We start from the raw sequence: 15,744 nt of genomic DNA on the forward strand, positions 1-15,744 counted from the left end.
AGGTTGAAACACTGTCATTGGTTGAATTAGAATATATTTCACATGATTTTATTGGGATTAAGGTTTTTAAATAATCATTAAAAAAAAAAAAATACACTGACAATAACGGACAGAGAAAAGTTATTTTTTTCAACCTCTTCCCCGCTAGAGGGTCCAGGCACGCACTGCAAGGGGGGGCGGGGGGGGGCAGGGAGGGGTTATTCCACGCCGTGTCCAGGCACGCGCTGCAAGGGGGGTTATTCCACGCCGTGTCCAGGCACGCGCTGCAAGGGGGGGCGGGGGGGGCAGGGAGGGGTTATTCCACGCCGTGTCCAGGCACGCGCTGCAAGGGGGGTTATTCCACGCCGTGTCCAGGTACGCGCTGCAAGGGGGGTTATTCCACGCCGTGTCCAGGCACGCGCTGCAAGGGGGGTTATTCCACGCCGTGTCCAGGCACGCGCTGCAAGGGGGGTTATTCCACGCCGTGTCCAGGCACGCGCTGCAAGGGGGGTTATTCCACGCCGTGTCCAGGCACGCGCTGCAAGGGGGGTTATTCCACGCCGTGTCCAGGCACGCACTGCAAGGGGGGTTATTCCACGCCGTGTCCAGAGGGGTGTACGGATTCAGAAAGCCTGTGGCGATGGGCATAGCTGTGCAGTCCAACGCTGCGCTTATAGTGCCGGCGACAGCGACGTGAGGCTGCGCTTATAGTGCCGGCGACAGCGACGTGAGGCTGCGCTTATAGTGCCGGCGACAGCGACGTGAGGCTGCGCTTATAGTGCCGGCGACAGCGACGTGAGGCTGCGCTTATAGTGCCGGCGACAGCGACGTCAGGCTGCGCTTATAGTGCCGGCGACAGCGACGTCAGGCTGCGCTTATAGTGCCGGTGACAGCGACGTCAGGCTGCGCTTATAGTGCCGGCGACAGCGACGTCAGGCTGCGCTTATAGTGCCGGTGACAGCGACGTCAGGCTGCGCTTATAGTGCCGGCGACAGCGACATCAGGCTGCGCTTATAGTGCCGGCGACAGCGACGTCAGGCTGCGCTTATAGTGCCGGCGACAGCGACATCAGGCTGCCCTGATAGTGCCGGCGACAGCGACGTCAGGCTGCGCTTATAGTGCCGGCGACAGCGACGTCAGGCTGCGCTTATAGTGCCGGCGACAGCACCGTCAGGCTGCGCTTATAGTGCCGGCGACAGCGACGTCAGGAGGCGCTTATAGAGCCAGCGACAGCGACGTCAGGCTGCGAATGATAGTGCCGGCACCGTCAGGCTGCGCTTATAGTGCCGGCACCGTCAGGCTGCGCTTATAGTGCCGGCACCGTCAGGCTACGCTGATAGTGCCGGCGACAGCGACGTCAGGCTACGGTCGTTGTAAAACTCAAATAGAGATGACTTCCAGGGATCGCGACCAAGCCGTCCCTCCATCGCGCCGCTCTTCCTATAAGCACACGCGACGACGGCGGCGGCTACGCATTTGTTTTGCCGCGACGTCGCTGGCGCTATAAGCGCAGCCCTAGCGGTAACAGCTTCAGCAATCTCTCTGCCTTGAGCGTTGGGGGAAGCTGGACGCGCAGAGGGGGCGCTGACGCCCTCTGCTGGTAGCTAGGTGAACGTTGCTCACCGCTGCGTTCCTAATCTAATCGTTAGGGGCAAGGTAACAAAAAACAAAAAAACCCCATTGCGAAGACACTGTGGGTGTCACATATGGGTCACACTTATGTTCTAGGGTTCTTCCCCGTTGTGTTACCTGAAATAAGCCCTTGCGATGCGTTTTGGCTTTACTGGCCCTGTAGAAGGTGGATGTGATAAGGTGGTGGTGGGGGCGGGGCACCCCCCAATAGGTCAGGTTTTCAGGATATCCCAGCTTCAGCACAGGTGGTCCAATCAGTGGCTCAGGCGAAGGCTGTGCCTCTGATTGAGCCATCTGTGCTGAAGCAGGGACTGATTGTGCCACCTGTGCTGAAGCAGGGATATCCTGAAAACCTGGACCTGCTGGGGGGGAGGGGTGGGAGCTTGAGGACTGCAGTGGAGCCCCCCATGCAATAAGGCACTTGAGAGTCAGAAACAAGTTGGTGGTCTTGAATGTCGGTGTTATCAGCCGGGAACTGAGCTTGGAAGTGGTTCCATCTGCGAGCCCCCTCCAGCGTGGGAGGGGTACGGCAACAAGGCACTCACGCGAAGACCTCAGGAGGATGGCAGCAGCGGCAATAAGGCACTCTCCTGCAGTCACGGCGCCAGCGCCCGATTGTCAAGACCGTGAGTCCAGCAGCACATTGTCTAACGCAATAAGACTCCAGCTGGGACGTCCCACAGAGCCTCTTCTCCGAGAGCTTAGTAGGACCTCCTGAGTCTCCTGCAAGCTCTTCCTCCGAAAAACCCGCAGACTGTAAAGTCCCATCTCTGGCCACGCAGCGGTGCACTAAACGTAAAGGCGGTTCTCGGGGTCCCCCACAGACCCTGCAAGTCCAGAATTGTAGAGGCACCTTGTGGGGCCACGGGACATGTGTCCAACACGCCCCTATAAGACCGGGAGCGAGGAGCGGCGTGGCTTAATCACCCATTCTCCGGTAGGGTTGATGTTGTACAAGTCTAGCAAGTAGGTATCTGGATCCAGGCAATGTTCGCCTATAGATATAGGGTCAAGAGTGAGAGACACACACATCTATCAAATATGGGGTTATCACCATCCCTCCCTGAACGTTATATACACAGGGCTGAGCTGGGGTATATTTGGGGCTCTCTAGTGCAGATATCCTACTGCATACTTACATATATTCCCCCCCACTTCAAACAGCTCCAGATTGGGGTACCCGAAGGATCCGTTACTGGGAGACAGAGAGAGAGGTTAATGGGACATACAGTATAACAGAGCAAGAGGCAACATGGATATAGGTATACAGTGATATACTGTACACACACACATATATATATATATATATATATTACTAGCTGATATACCCGGCGTTTATATATATTATATACAGTACACACACACACATATATATATATATATTACTAGCTGATATACCCGGCGTTTATATATATTATATACAGTACACACACACACACACATTATATACACACACACACACACACACACACACAGTGAATAAGCAGACATTACCATTGGAGAAGGCCCACGGTGCTGACCATATGCCAGCTGTGATGCCTCAGGCACTTCTGAAACTGACGCAGAACGTCCGCAGCTCGTGTGCCCTCGTCCAGGGGAACGGTCAGCGACTCCTTCAGGAAGAGCGAGGACCGAACCGTCACCTGCTTACAGGGCTAGGGGGGGAGAAAGAGAAGGGGGGGGGAAAGCGAAGGGGGGGATAGAGCGAGAGAAAGGGGAGGGGAAGAGAGAGGGGGAAAAAGAGAGGGGGGAAGATAGAGAGGAGAGAGGGGGGGCAGCGAGAGGGGGGGAGAGAGAGGTAGAGAAAAATAGAGAGAAAGAGAGACATGGGAGAGAAAAGGGGACAGTCGGAGAGCATCATTTAATACCTCTGCAGAAGTAATTAACCCTTCCATTGCCCCATGGGGTTTGCAACGCATTGCTTTGTACACTGTGTGGCTGGCCACACCTGTCAGAGAAAGGGTTACCCCCATTCGCGATGCCTGGCAGCCCCCCTTTAGGTTTAGGGCGCTATTTACACCCCAATACCAGTGCAACGTTATTCAAAGTCCTAATCCGGACCCTCAGAAACCCATTTAATCCAGTGACAGAGGGGTCTCTCTGTGCAGTGTGTCCCACCCACTAAGGGGTGACACTGGGACCGGGCCCACCCAGTGTGTCCCTCCCAGGGCAGGGCGTCAGCTCCCGGGGGTGTCCCTCTCCAGGGAGAGCGTCAGCTCCCGGGGTTGTCCCTCTCCAGGCAGGGTGACAGCTCCCGGGGTGTCCCTCTCCAGGCAGGGTGACAGCTCCCGGGGTGTCCCTCTCCAGGCAGGGTGACAGCTCCCGGGGTGTCCCTCTCCAGGCAGGGTGACAGCTCCCGGGGTGTCCCTCTCCGGGCAGGGTGACCGCTCCCGGGGCGTCCCTCTCTGGGCAGGGTGACAGCTCTCGGGGTGTCCCTCTACAGGCAGAGCGATAGCTCCCGGGGCGTCCCTCTCTGGGCAGGGCGTCCCTCTCTGGGCAGGGCGTCCCTCTCTGGGCAGGGCGTCCCTCTCTGGGCAGGGCGTCCCTCTCTGGGCAGGGCGTCCCTCTCTGGGCAGGGCGTCCCTCTCTGGGCAGGGCGTCCCTCTCTGGGCAGGGCATCAGCTCCCGGGGTGTCCCTCTCCGGGCAGAGCGACGGCTCCCGGGGCGTCCCTCTCTGGGCAGGGCATCTCTCTCTGGGCAGGGCGTCCCTCTCTGGGCAGGGCGTCCCTCTCTGGGCAGGGCGTCCCTCTCTGGGCAGGGCGTCCCTCTCTGGGCAGGGCATCAGCTCCCGGGGTGTCCCTCTCCGGGCAGAGCGACGGCTCCCGGGGCGTCCCTCTCTGGGCAGGGCGTCCCTCTCTGGGCAGGGCGTCCCTCTCTGGGCAGGGCGTCCCTCTCTGGGCAGGGCGTCCCTCTCTGGGCAGGGCATCAGCTCCCGGGGTGTCCCTCTCCGGGCAGAGCGACGGCTCCCGGGGCGTCCCTCTCTGGGCAGGGCGTCCCTCTCTGGGCAGGGCGTCCCTCTCTGGGCAGGGCGTCCCTCTCTGGGCAGGGCGTCCCTCTCTGGGCAGGGCATCAGCTCCCGGGGTGTCCCTCTCCGGGCAGAGCGACGGCTCCCGGGGCGTCCCTCTCTGGGCAGGGCGTCCCTCTCTGGGCAGGGCGTCCCTCTCTGGGCAGGGCGTCCCTCTCTGGGCAGGGCGTCCCTCTCTGGGCAGGGCATCAGCTCCCGGGGTGTCCCTCTCCGGGCAGAGCGACGGCTCCCGGGGCGTCCCTCTCTGGGCAGGGCGTCCCTCTCTGGGCAGGGCGTCCCTCTCTGGGCAGGGCGTCCCTCTCTGGGCAGGGCGTCCCTCTCTGGGCAGGGCATCAGCTCCCGGGGTGTCCCTCTCCGGGCAGAGCGACGGCTCCCGGGGCGTCCCTCTCTGGGCAGGGCGTCTCTCTCTGGGCAGGGCGTCCCTCTCTGGGCAGGGCGTCCCTCTCTGGGCAGGGCGTCCCTCTCTGGGCAGGGCGTCCCTCTCTGGGCAGGGCGTCCCTCTCTGGGCAGGGCGTCCCTCTCTGGGCAGGGCGTCCCTCTCTGGGCAGGGCGTCCCTCTCTGGGCAGGGCGTCCCTCTCTGGGCAGGGCGTCCCTCTCTGGGCAGGGCGTCCCTCTCTGGGCAGGGCGTCCCTCTCTGGGCAGGGCGTCCCTCTCTGGGCAGGGCGTCCCTCTCTGGGCAGGGCGTCCCTCTCTGGGCAGGGCGTCCCTCTCTGGGCAGGGCGTCCCTCTCTGGGCAGGGCATCAGCTCCTGGGGTGTCCCTCTCTGGGCAGGGCGTCAGCTCCCGGGGTGTCCCTCTCAGGGCAGGGTTACAGCTCTTTGGGTGTCCCTCTCAGGGCGTCCCTCTCCGGGCAGGGTGACAGCTCCCAGGGGCGTCCCTCCCAGGGCAGAGCGTCTGCTCCCGTGGTGTCCCACCTCGCTCTGGATCTTCTCTGCTCTTTCCTTGTCCGTGTGGATTTTGCGCAGGAAGTTTCGCAGTTTGCGGTCGGGGAACGGATATTTCTTGCTGCCGTTTTCATTCAACTTCCGAACCTGAGAAACCAGGAAAGCGGGGACCTGGAACAACACACCACACAGGGTTCAACACAACGGCCAACGCAACACACAGGGCATCGCAACAACACCGCACAGGGTATCGCAACACACAGGGCATCGGAACACCGCACAGGGTTCAACACAACGGGCAACGCAACACACAGGGCATCGCAACAACACCGCACAGGGTTCAACACAACGGCCAACGCAACATACAGGGCATCGCAACAACACCGCACAGGGTATCGCAAAGCACAGGGTATCGCAACACCGCACAGGGTTCAACACAACGGGCAACGCAACACACAGGGCATCGCAACAACACATCTCACAGGGTTCTACACAACGGGCAACACAGCACACAGGGCATTGCAACAACACCGCACAGGGTTCAACGCAACGGCAATGCAACACACAGTGCATCGCAACAACAGTGTTCAACGCAACAGGAAACGCAACACACAGGGCATTGCAACAACACATCGCACAGGGTTCTACACAACGGGCAACACAACAGGGCATCGTGACACCACAACACAAGGATTCAACACAACAGACACAGGGTATCGTAAGAACACATCGTACAGGGTTCAACAACACAGAGGGCAACACACAGGGCATCGCAACAACAAGGATTCAACACAACATACACACAGCACTACGCAACACAAACTAATACACACACTACCCAGGACCAACACACACAAAACCTACTCACACTCGCAACGCTCCGCACCGTAACCCCAAATACTTGCCCCGTGCCAGCCAAGCGACCCTTACAGATGCATAATAAGCGAGTGCCTTATTGCCTTGGTAATGGCATTGCTTAGTATTCCAGGGGATATCACCCACTGGTAACCCAGCTCCAGAGTGCCTTATTGCTTCCTAGTCCTCCCTTCTGGTGGTAACCCGACTCCTGACTACCTAGTGACACACGGTGTTCCCTCCAGGCCCTTGAATGCCTTATTTCCTCAGACCGCTTCCATGTTCCGGGATTGTATATTCTGGACGTTACACAATTCCCCCCGAGTGCCTTATTGCCTCCTAGTGTTAAAACCCTCACCAGATGGTGACCCGACCCATGAAGTGCCTGACTGCCGCCTCTCACCGTCCACAGCAGGTCCTGGTAGTGCACCATGGCTCTCACCACACCGGCCGCCCGCTCTGCCTGCTGCTTCTCGCCGCCGTCGAGGCCCTTGCTGGGGGCTCCCCGGTACAGGAACAGGTTGGGCGCCATGACGGTGGCAACGTTCCAAAGGGACATGCGGTTACACTGCTCCCGAGAGGCCACCTTACACAGGAACTCCAGCAGGGCCTGGGGGGGGGGGAGGGAATAGAGTGACACAGGGGGCAGACCCCGAGACCCAGGGGGGCGCAGATCAGAACTGAGGGGCAGTGACAGCAAGGAGGGCAGCGTGACAGGGGGGCAATGTCAGAGCCGGGTGTGGGGAGGGGGCAGTGCAGGAGAGGGTGCATTGTCAAGGCCGGGTGTGGGGAGGGGGCAGTGCAGGAGAGGGTGCAGCACAGGGCGAGGGTGCCGTGTCAGAGCCGGGTGTGGGGAGGGGGCAGTGCAGGAGAGGGTGCAGCACAGGGCGAGGGTGCAGTGTCAGAGCCGGGTGTGGGGAGGGGGCAGTGCAGGAGAGGGTGCAGCACAGGGCGAGGGTGCAGTGTCAGGGCCGGGTGTGGGGAGGGGGCAGCACAGGGCGAGGGTGCAGTGTCAGGGCCGGGTGTGGGGAGGGGGCAGTGCAGGAGAGGGTGCAGCACAGGGCGAGGGTGCAGTGTCAGGGCCGGGTGTGGGGAGGGGGCAGTGCAGGAGAGGGTGCAGCACAGGGCGAGGGTGCCGTGTCAGAGCCGGGTGTGGGGAGGGGGCAGTGCAGGAGAGGGTGCAGCACAGGGCGAGGGTGCAGTGTCAGGGCCGGGTGTGGGGAGGGGGCAGTGCAGGAGAGGGTGCAGCACAGGGCGAGGGTGCAGTGTCAGGGCCGGGTGTGGGGAGGGGGCAGTGCAGGAGAGGGTGCAGCACAGGGCGAGGGTGCAGTGTCAGAGCCGGGTGTGGGGAGGGGGCAGTGCAGGAGAGGGTGCAGCACAGGGCGAGGGTGCAGTGTCAGGGCCGGGTGTGGGGAGGGGGCAGTGCAGGAGAGGGTGCAGCACAGGGCGAGGGTGCAGTGTCAGGGCCGGGTGTGGAGAGGGGGCAGTGCAGGAGAGGGTGCAGCACCGGGCGAGGGTGCAGTGTCAGAGCCGGGTGTGGGGAGGGGGCAGTGCAGGAGAGGGTGCAGCACAGGGCGAGGGTGCAGTGTCAGGGCCGGGTGTGGGGAGGGGGCAGTGCAGGAGAGGGTGCAGCACAGGGCGAGGGTGCAGTGTCAGGGCCGGGTGTGGGGAGGGGGCAGTGCAGGAGAGGGTGCAGCACCGGGCGAGGGTGCAGTGTCAGAGCCGGGTGTGGGGAGGGGGCAGTGCAGGAGAGGGTGCAGCACAGGGCGAGGGTGCAGTGTCAGGGCCGGGTGTGGGGAGGGGGCAGTGCAGGAGAGGGTGCCGCACAGGGCGAGGGTGCAGTGCCAGGGCCGGGTGTGGGGAGGGGGCAGTGCAGGAGAGGGTGCAGCACAGGGCGAGGGTGCCGTGTCAGAGCCGGGTGTGGGGAGGGGGCAGCACAGGAGAGGGTGCAGCACCGGGCGAGGGTGCAGTGTCAGGGCCGGGTGTGGGGAGGGGGCAGCGCAGGAGAGGGTGCAGCACAGGGCGAGGGTGCAGTGTCAGGGCCGGGTGTGGGGAGGGGGCAGTGCAGGAGAGGGTGCAGCACAGGGCGAGGGTGCAGTGTCAGGGCCGGGTGTGGGGAGGGGGCAGTGCAGGAGAGGGTGCAGTGTCAGAGCCGGGTGTGGGGAGGGGGCAGTGCAGGAGAGGGTGCAGCACAGGGCGAGGGTGCAGTGTCAGAGCCGGGTGTGGGGAGGGGGCAGTGCAGGAGAGGGTGCAGCACAGGGCGAGGGTGCAGTGTCAGGGCCGGGTGTGGGGAGGGGGCAGTGCAGGAGAGGGTGCAGCACCGGGCGAGGGTGCAGTGTCAGAGCCGGGTGTGGGGAGGGGGCAGTGCAGGAGAGGGTGCAGCACAGGGCGAGGGTGCAGTGTCAGGGCCAGGTGTGGGGAGGGGGCAGTGCAGGAGAGGGTGCAGCACAGGGCGAGGGTGCAGTGTCAGGGCCGGGTGTGGGGAGGGGGCAGTGCAGGAGAGGGTGCAGCACAGGGCGAGGGTGCCGTGTCAGAGCCGGGTGTGGGGAGGGGGCAGTGCAGGAGAGGGTGCAGCACAGGGCGAGGGTGCAGTGTCAGGGCCGGGTGTGGGGAGGGGGCAGTGCAGGAGAGGGTGCAGCACAGGGCGAGGGTGCAGTGTCAGGGCCGGTTGTGGGGAGGGGGCAGTGCAGGAGGGGGTGCAGCACAGGGCGAGGGTGCAGTGTCAGGGCCGGGTGTGGGGAGGGGGCAGTGCAGGAGAGGGTGCAGCACAGGGCGAGGGTGCAGTGTCAGGGCCGGGTGTGGGGAGGGGGCAGTGCAGGAGAGGGTGCAGCACAGGGCGAGGGTGCCGTGTCAGAGCCGGGTGTGGGGAGGGGGCAGTGCAGGAGAGGGTGCAGCACAGGGCGAGGGTGCAGTGTCAGGGCCGGGTGTGGGGAGGGGGCAGTGCAGGAGAGGGTGCAGCACAGGGCGAGGGTGCAGTGTCAGGGCCGGTTGTGGGGAGGGGGCAGTGCAGGAGGGGGTGCAGCACAGGGCGAGGGTGCAGTGTCAGGGCCGGGTGTGGGGAGGGGGCAGTGCAGGAGAGGGTGCAGCACAGGGCGAGGGTGCAGTGTCAGGGCCGGGTGTGGGGAGGGGGCAGCACAGGGCGAGGGTGCAGTGTCAGGGCCGGGTGTGGGGAGGGGGCAGTGCAGGAGAGGGTGCAGCACAGGGCGAGGGTGCAGTGTCAGGGCCGGGTGTGGGGAGGGGGCAGCACAGGGCGAGGGTGCAGTGTCAGGGCCGGGTGTGGGGAGGGGGCAGTGCAGGAGAGGGTGCAGCACCGGGCGAGGGTGCAGTGTCAGAGCCGGGTGTGGGGAGGGGGCAGTGCAGGAGAGGGTGCAGCACAGGGCGAGGGTGCAGTGTCAGGGCCGGGTGTGGGGAGAGGGCAGTGCAGGAGAGGGTGCAGCACAGGGCGAGGGTGCAGTGTCAGGGCCGGGTGTGGGGAGGGGGATGTGCAGGAGAGGGTGCAGCACAGGGCGAGGGTGCAGTGTCAGGGCCGGGTGTGGGGAGGGGGCAGTGCAGGAGAGGGTGCAGCACCGGGCGAGGGTGCAGTGTCAGAGCCGGGTGTGGGGAGGGGGCAGTGCAGGAGAGGGTGCAGCACAGGGCGAGGGTGCAGTGTCAGGGCCGGGTGTGGGGAGGGGGCAGTGCAGGAGAGGGTGCAGCACAGGGCGAGGGTGCAGTGTCAGAGCCGGGTGTGGGGAGGGGGCAGTGCAGGAGAGGGTGCAGCACAGGGCGAGGGTGCAGTGTCAGAGCCGGGTGTGGGGAGGGGGCAGTGCAGGAGAGGGTGCAGCACCGGGTGAGGGTGCAGTGTCAGGGCCGGGTGTGGGGAGGGGGCAGTGCAGGAGAGGGTGCAGCACCGGGCGAGGGTGCAGTGTCAGGGCCGGGTGTGGGGAGGGGGCAGTGCAGGAGAGGGTGCAGCACAGGGCGAGGGTGCAGTGTCAGGGCCGGGTGTGGGGAGGGGGCAGCACAGGAGAGGGTGCAGCACAGGGCGAGGGTGCAGTGTCAGGGCCGGGTGTGGGGAGGGGGCAGTGCAGGAGAGGGTGCAGCACAGGGCGAGGGTGCAGTGTCAGGGCCGGGTGTGGGGAGGGGGCAGTGCAGGAGAGGGTGCAGCACAGGGCGAGGGTGCAGTGTCAGGGCCGGGTGTGGGGAGGGGGCAGTGCAGGAGAGGGTGCAGCACAGGGCGAGGGTGCAGCACAGGGCGAGGGTGCAGTGTCAGGGCCGGGTGTGGGGAGGGGGCAGTGCAGGAGAGGGTGCAGCACCGGGCGAGGGTGCAGTGTCAGAGCCGGGTGTGGGGAGGGGGCAGCACAGGGCGAGGGTGCAGTGTCAGGGCCGGGTGTGGGGAGGGGGCAGTGCAGGAGAGGGTGCAGCACAGGGCGAGGGTGCAGTGTCAGGGCCGGGTGTGGGGAGGGGGCAGTGCAGGAGAGGGTGCAGCACAGGGCGAGGGTGCCGTGTCAGAGCCGGGTGTGGGGAGGGGGCAGCACAGGAGAGGGTGCAGCACCGGGCGAGGGTGCAGTGTCAGGGCCGGGTGTGGGGAGGGGGCAGCGCAGGAGAGGGTGCAGCACAGGGCGAGGGTGCAGTGTCGGGGCCGGGTGTGGGGAGGGGGCAGTGCAGGAGAGGGTGCAGCACAGGGCGAGGGTGCAGTGTCAGAGCCGGGTGTGGGGAGGGGGCAGTGCAGGAGAGGGTGCAGCACAGGGCGAGGGTGCAGTGTCAGGGCCGGGTGTGGGGAGGGGGCAGTGCAGGAGAGGGTGCAGTGTCAGAGCCGGGTGTGGGGAGGGGGCAGTGCAGGAGAGGGTGCAGCACAGGGCGAGGGTGCAGTGTCAGAGCCGGGTGTGGGGAGGGGGCAGTGCAGGAGAGGGTGCAGCACAGGGCGAGGGTGCAGTGTCAGGGCCGGGTGTGGGGAGGGGGCAGTGCAGGAGAGGGTGCAGTGTCAGAGCCGGGTGTGGGGAGGGGGCAGTGCAGGAGAGGGTGCAGCACAGGGCGAGGGTGCAGTGTCAGAGCCGGGTGTGGGGAGGGGGCAGTGCAGGAGAGGGTGCAGCACAGGGCGAGGGTGCAGTGTCAGGGCCGGGTGTGGGGAGGGGGCAGTGCAGGAGAGGGTGCAGCACCGGGCGAGGGTGCAGTGTCAGAGCCGGGTGTGGGGAGGGGGCAGTGCAGGAGAGGGTGCAGCACAGGGCGAGGGTGCAGTGTCAGGGCCAGGTGTGGGGAGGGGGCAGTGCAGGAGAGGGTGCAGCACAGGGCGAGGGTGCAGTGTCAGGGCCGGGTGTGGGGAGGGGGCAGTGCAGGAGAGGGTGCAGCACAGGGCGAGGGTGCCGTGTCAGAGCCGGGTGTGGGGAGGGGGCAGTGCAGGAGAGGGTGCAGCACAGGGCGAGGGTGCAGTGTCAGGGCCGGGTGTGGGGAGGGGGCAGTGCAGGAGAGGGTGCAGCACAGGGCGAGGGTGCAGTGTCAGGGCCGGTTGTGGGGAGGGGGCAGTGCAGGAGGGGGTGCAGCACAGGGCGAGGGTGCAGTGTCAGGGCCGGGTGTGGGGAGGGGGCAGTGCAGGAGAGGGTGCAGCACAGGGCGAGGGTGCAGTGTCAGGGCCGGGTGTGGGGAGGGGGCAGTGCAGGAGAGGGTGCAGCACAGGGCGAGGGTGCCGTGTCAGAGCCGGGTGTGGGGAGGGGGCAGTGCAGGAGAGGGTGCAGCACAGGGCGAGGGTGCAGTGTCAGGGCCGGGTGTGGGGAGGGGGCAGTGCAGGAGAGGGTGCAGCACAGGGCGAGGGTGCAGTGTCAGGGCCGGTTGTGGGGAGGGGGCAGTGCAGGAGGGGGTGCAGCACAGGGCGAGGGTGCAGTGTCAGGGCCGGGTGTGGGGAGGGGGCAGTGCAGGAGAGGGTGCAGCACAGGGCGAGGGTGCAGTGTCAGGGCCGGGTGTGGGGAGGGGGCAGCACAGGGCGAGGGTGCAGTGTCAGGGCCGGGTGTGGGGAGGGGGCAGTGCAGGAGAGGGTGCAGCACAGGGCGAGGGTGCAGTGTCAGGGCCGGGTGTGGGGAGGGGGCAGCACAGGGCGAGGGTGCAGTGTCAGGGCCGGGTGTGGGGAGGGGGCAGTGCAGGAGAGGGTGCAGCACCGGGCGAGGGTGCAGTGTCAGAGCCGGGTGTGGGGAGGGGGCAGTGCAGGAGAGGGTGCAGCACAGGGCGAGGGTGCAGTGTCAGGGCCGGGTGTGGGGAGAGGGCAGTGCAGGAGAGGGTGCAGCACAGGGCGAGGGTGCAGTGTCAGGGCCGGGTGTGGGGAGGGGGATGTGCAGGAGAGGGTGCAGCACAGGGCGAGGGTGCAGTGTCAGGGCCGGGTGTGGGGAGGGGGCAGTGCAGGAGAGGGTGCAGCACCGGGCGAGGGTGCAGTGTCAGAGCCGGGTGTGGGGAGGGGGCAGTGCAGGAGAGGGTGCAGCACAGGGCGAGGGTGCAGTGTCAGGGCCGGGTGTGGGGAGGGGGCAGTGCAGGAGAGGGTGCAGCACAGGGCGAGGGTGCAGTGTCAGAGCCGGGTGTGGGGAGGGGGCAGTGCAGGAGAGGGTGCAGCACAGGGCGACGGTGCAGTGTCAGAGCCGGGTGTGGGGAGGGGGCAGCACAGGAGAGGGTGCAGCACAGGGCGAGGGTGCAGTGTCAGGGCCGGGTGTGGGGAGGGGGCAGTGCAGGAGAGGGTGCAGCACAGGGCGAGGGTGCAGTGTCAGGGCCGGGTGTGGGGAGGGGGCAGTGCAGGAGAGGGTGCAGCACAGGGCGAGGGTGCAGTGTCAGGGCCGGGTGTGGGGAGGGGGCAGTGCAGGAGAGGGTGCAGCACAGGGCGAGGGTGCAGCACAGGGCGAGGGTGCAGTGTCAGGGCCGGGTGTGGGGAGGGGGCAGTGCAGGAGAGGGTGCAGCACCGGGCGAGGGTGCAGTGTCAGAGCCGGGTGTGGGGAGGGGGCAGCACAGGGCGAGGGTGCAGTGTCAGGGCCGGGTGTGGGGAGGGGGCAGTGCAGGAGAGGGTGCAGCACAGGGCGAGGGTGCAGTGTCAGGGCCGGGTGTGGGGAGGGGGCAGTGCAGGAGAGGGTGCAGCACAGGGCGAGGGTGCCGTGTCAGAGCCGGGTGTGGGGAGGGGGCAGCACAGGAGAGGGTGCAGCACCGGGCGAGGGTGCAGTGTCAGGGCCGGGTGTGGGGAGGGGGCAGCGCAGGAGAGGGTGCAGCACAGGGCGAGGGTGCAGTGTCGGGGCCGGGTGTGGGGAGGGGGCAGTGCAGGAGAGGGTGCAGCACAGGGCGAGGGTGCAGTGTCAGAGCCGGGTGTGGGGAGGGGGCAGTGCAGGAGAGGGTGCAGCACAGGGCGAGGGTGCAGTGTCAGGGCCGGGTGTGGGGAGGGGGCAGTGCAGGAGAGGGTGCAGTGTCAGAGCCGGGTGTGGGGAGGGGGCAGTGCAGGAGAGGGTGCAGCACAGGGCGAGGGTGCAGTGTCAGAGCCGGGTGTGGGGAGGGGGCAGTGCAGGAGAGGGTGCAGCACAGGGCGAGGGTGCAGTGTCAGGGCCGGGTGTGGGGAGGGGGCAGTGCAGGAGAGGGTGCAGCACCGGGCGAGGGTGCAGTGTCAGAGCCGGGTGTGGGGAGGGGGCAGTGCAGGAGAGGGTGCAGCACAGGGCGAGGGTGCAGTGTCAGGGCCGGGTGTGGGGAGGGGGCAGTGCAGGAGAGGGTGCAGCACAGGGCGAGGGTGCAGTGTCAGGGCCGGGTGTGGGGAGGGGGCAGTGCAGGAGAGGGTGCAGCACAGGGCGAGGGTGCCGTGTCAGAGCCGGGTGTGGGGAGGGGGGCAGTGCAGGAGAGGGTGCAGCACAGGGCGAGGGTGCAGTGTCAGGGCCGGGTGTGGGGAGGGGGCAGTGCAGGAGAGGGTGCAGCACAGGGCGAGGGTGCAGTGTCAGGGCCGGTTGTGGGGAGGGGGCAGTGCAGGAGGGGGTGCAGCACAGGGCGAGGGTGCAGTGTCAGGGCCGGGTGTGGGGAGGGGGCAGTGCAGGAGAGGGTGCAGCACAGGGCGAGGGTGCAGTGTCAGGGCCGGGTGTGGGGAGGGGGCAGTGCAGGAGAGGGTGCAGCACAGGGCGAGGGTGCCGTGTCAGAGCCGGGTGTGGGGAGGGGGCAGTGCAGGAGAGGGTGCAGCACAGGGCGAGGGTGCAGTGTCAGGGCCGGGTGTGGGGAGGGGGCAGTGCAGGAGAGGGTGCAGCACAGGGCAAGGGTGCAGTGTCAGGGCCGGTTGTGGGGAGTGGGCAGTGCAGGAAGGGGTGCAGCACAGGGCGAGGGTGCAGTGTCAGGGCCGGGTGTGGGGAGGGAACAGTGCAGGAGAGGGTGCAGCACAGGGCGAGGGTGCAGTGTCAGGGCCGGGTGTGGGGAGGGGGGCAGCACAGGGCGAGGGTGCAGTGTCAGGGCCGGGTGTGGGGAGGGGCAGTGCAGGAGAGGGTGCAGCACAGGGCGAGGGTGCAGTGTCAGGGCCGGGTGTGGGGAGGGGGCAGCACAGGGCGAGGGTGCAGTGTCAGGGCCGGGTGTGGGGAGGGGGCAGTGCAGGAGAGGGTGCAGCACCGGGCGAGGGTGCAGTGTCAGAGCCGGGTGTGGGGAGGGGGCAGTGCAGGAGAGGGTGCAGCACAGGGCGAGGGTGCAGTGTCAGGGCCGGGTGTGGGGAGGGGGCAGTGCAGGAGAGGGTGCAGCACAGGGCGAGGGTGCAGTGTCAGGGCCGGGTGTGGGGAGGGGGCAGTGCAGGAGAGGGTGCAGCACAGGGCGAGGGTGCAGTGTCAGGGCCGGGTGTGGGGAGGGGGCAGTGCAGGAGAGGGTGCAGCACCGGGCGAGGGTGCAGTGTCAGAGCCGGGTGTGGGGAGGGGGCAGTGCAGGAGAGGGTGCAGCACAGGGCGAGGGTGCAGTGTCAGGGCCGGGTGTGGGGAGGGGGCAGTGCAGGAGAGGGTGCAGCACAGGGCGAGGGTGCAGTGTCAGAGCCGGGTGTGGGGAGGGGGCAGTGCAGGAGAGGGTGCAGCACAGGGCGAGGGTGCAATGTCAGAGCCGGGTGTGGGGAGGGGGCAGTGCAGGAGAGGGTGCAGCACAGGGCGAGGGTGCAGTGTCAGGGCCGGGTGTGGGGAGGGGGCAGTGCAGGAGAGGGTGCAGCACAGGGCGAGGGTGCAGTGTCAGAGCCGGGTGTGGGGAGGGGGCAGTGCAGGAGAGGGTGCAGCACAGGGCGAGGGTGCAGTGTCAGAGCCGGGTGTGGGGAGGGGGCAGTGCAGGAGAGGGTGCAGCACAGGGCGAGGGTGCAGTGTCAGAGCCGGGTGTGGGGAGGGGGCAGTGCAGGAGAGGGTGCAGCACAGGGCGAGGGTGCAGTGTCAGGGCCGGGTGTGG

The 15,744-nt window shown here is 66.4% G+C and overlaps 1 protein-coding gene across 2 annotated transcripts in view; it reads right to left on the reverse strand.

Annotated features, from left to right (window-relative positions):
* Positions 1-268: 268 nt before the first annotated feature.
* ARHGAP40 (Rho GTPase activating protein 40) overlaps positions 269-15,744 on the reverse strand; it is a 46,656-nt gene continuing 31,180 nt past the window's right edge. For both annotated transcript variants that reach the window (XM_075571885.1, XM_075571884.1), the window contains exons 11-15: positions 6,779-6,985; positions 5,551-5,691; positions 3,106-3,266; positions 2,751-2,806; positions 269-2,606 (exon numbers count right to left, since the gene is read on the reverse strand). In XM_075571885.1, the coding sequence (XP_075428000.1) occupies positions 2,500-2,606; positions 2,751-2,806; positions 3,106-3,266; positions 5,551-5,691; positions 6,779-6,985 (672 nt within the window). In that variant the 3' untranslated portion in view covers positions 269-2,499. The remainder of the gene's footprint in view (positions 2,607-2,750; positions 2,807-3,105; positions 3,267-5,550; positions 5,692-6,778; positions 6,986-15,744) is intronic.

The sequence above is a fragment of the Ascaphus truei genome, chromosome 15 (assembly GCF_040206685.1).
Source record: "Ascaphus truei isolate aAscTru1 chromosome 15, aAscTru1.hap1, whole genome shotgun sequence".
Classification (NCBI taxonomy): domain Eukaryota; kingdom Metazoa; phylum Chordata; class Amphibia; order Anura; family Ascaphidae; genus Ascaphus; species Ascaphus truei.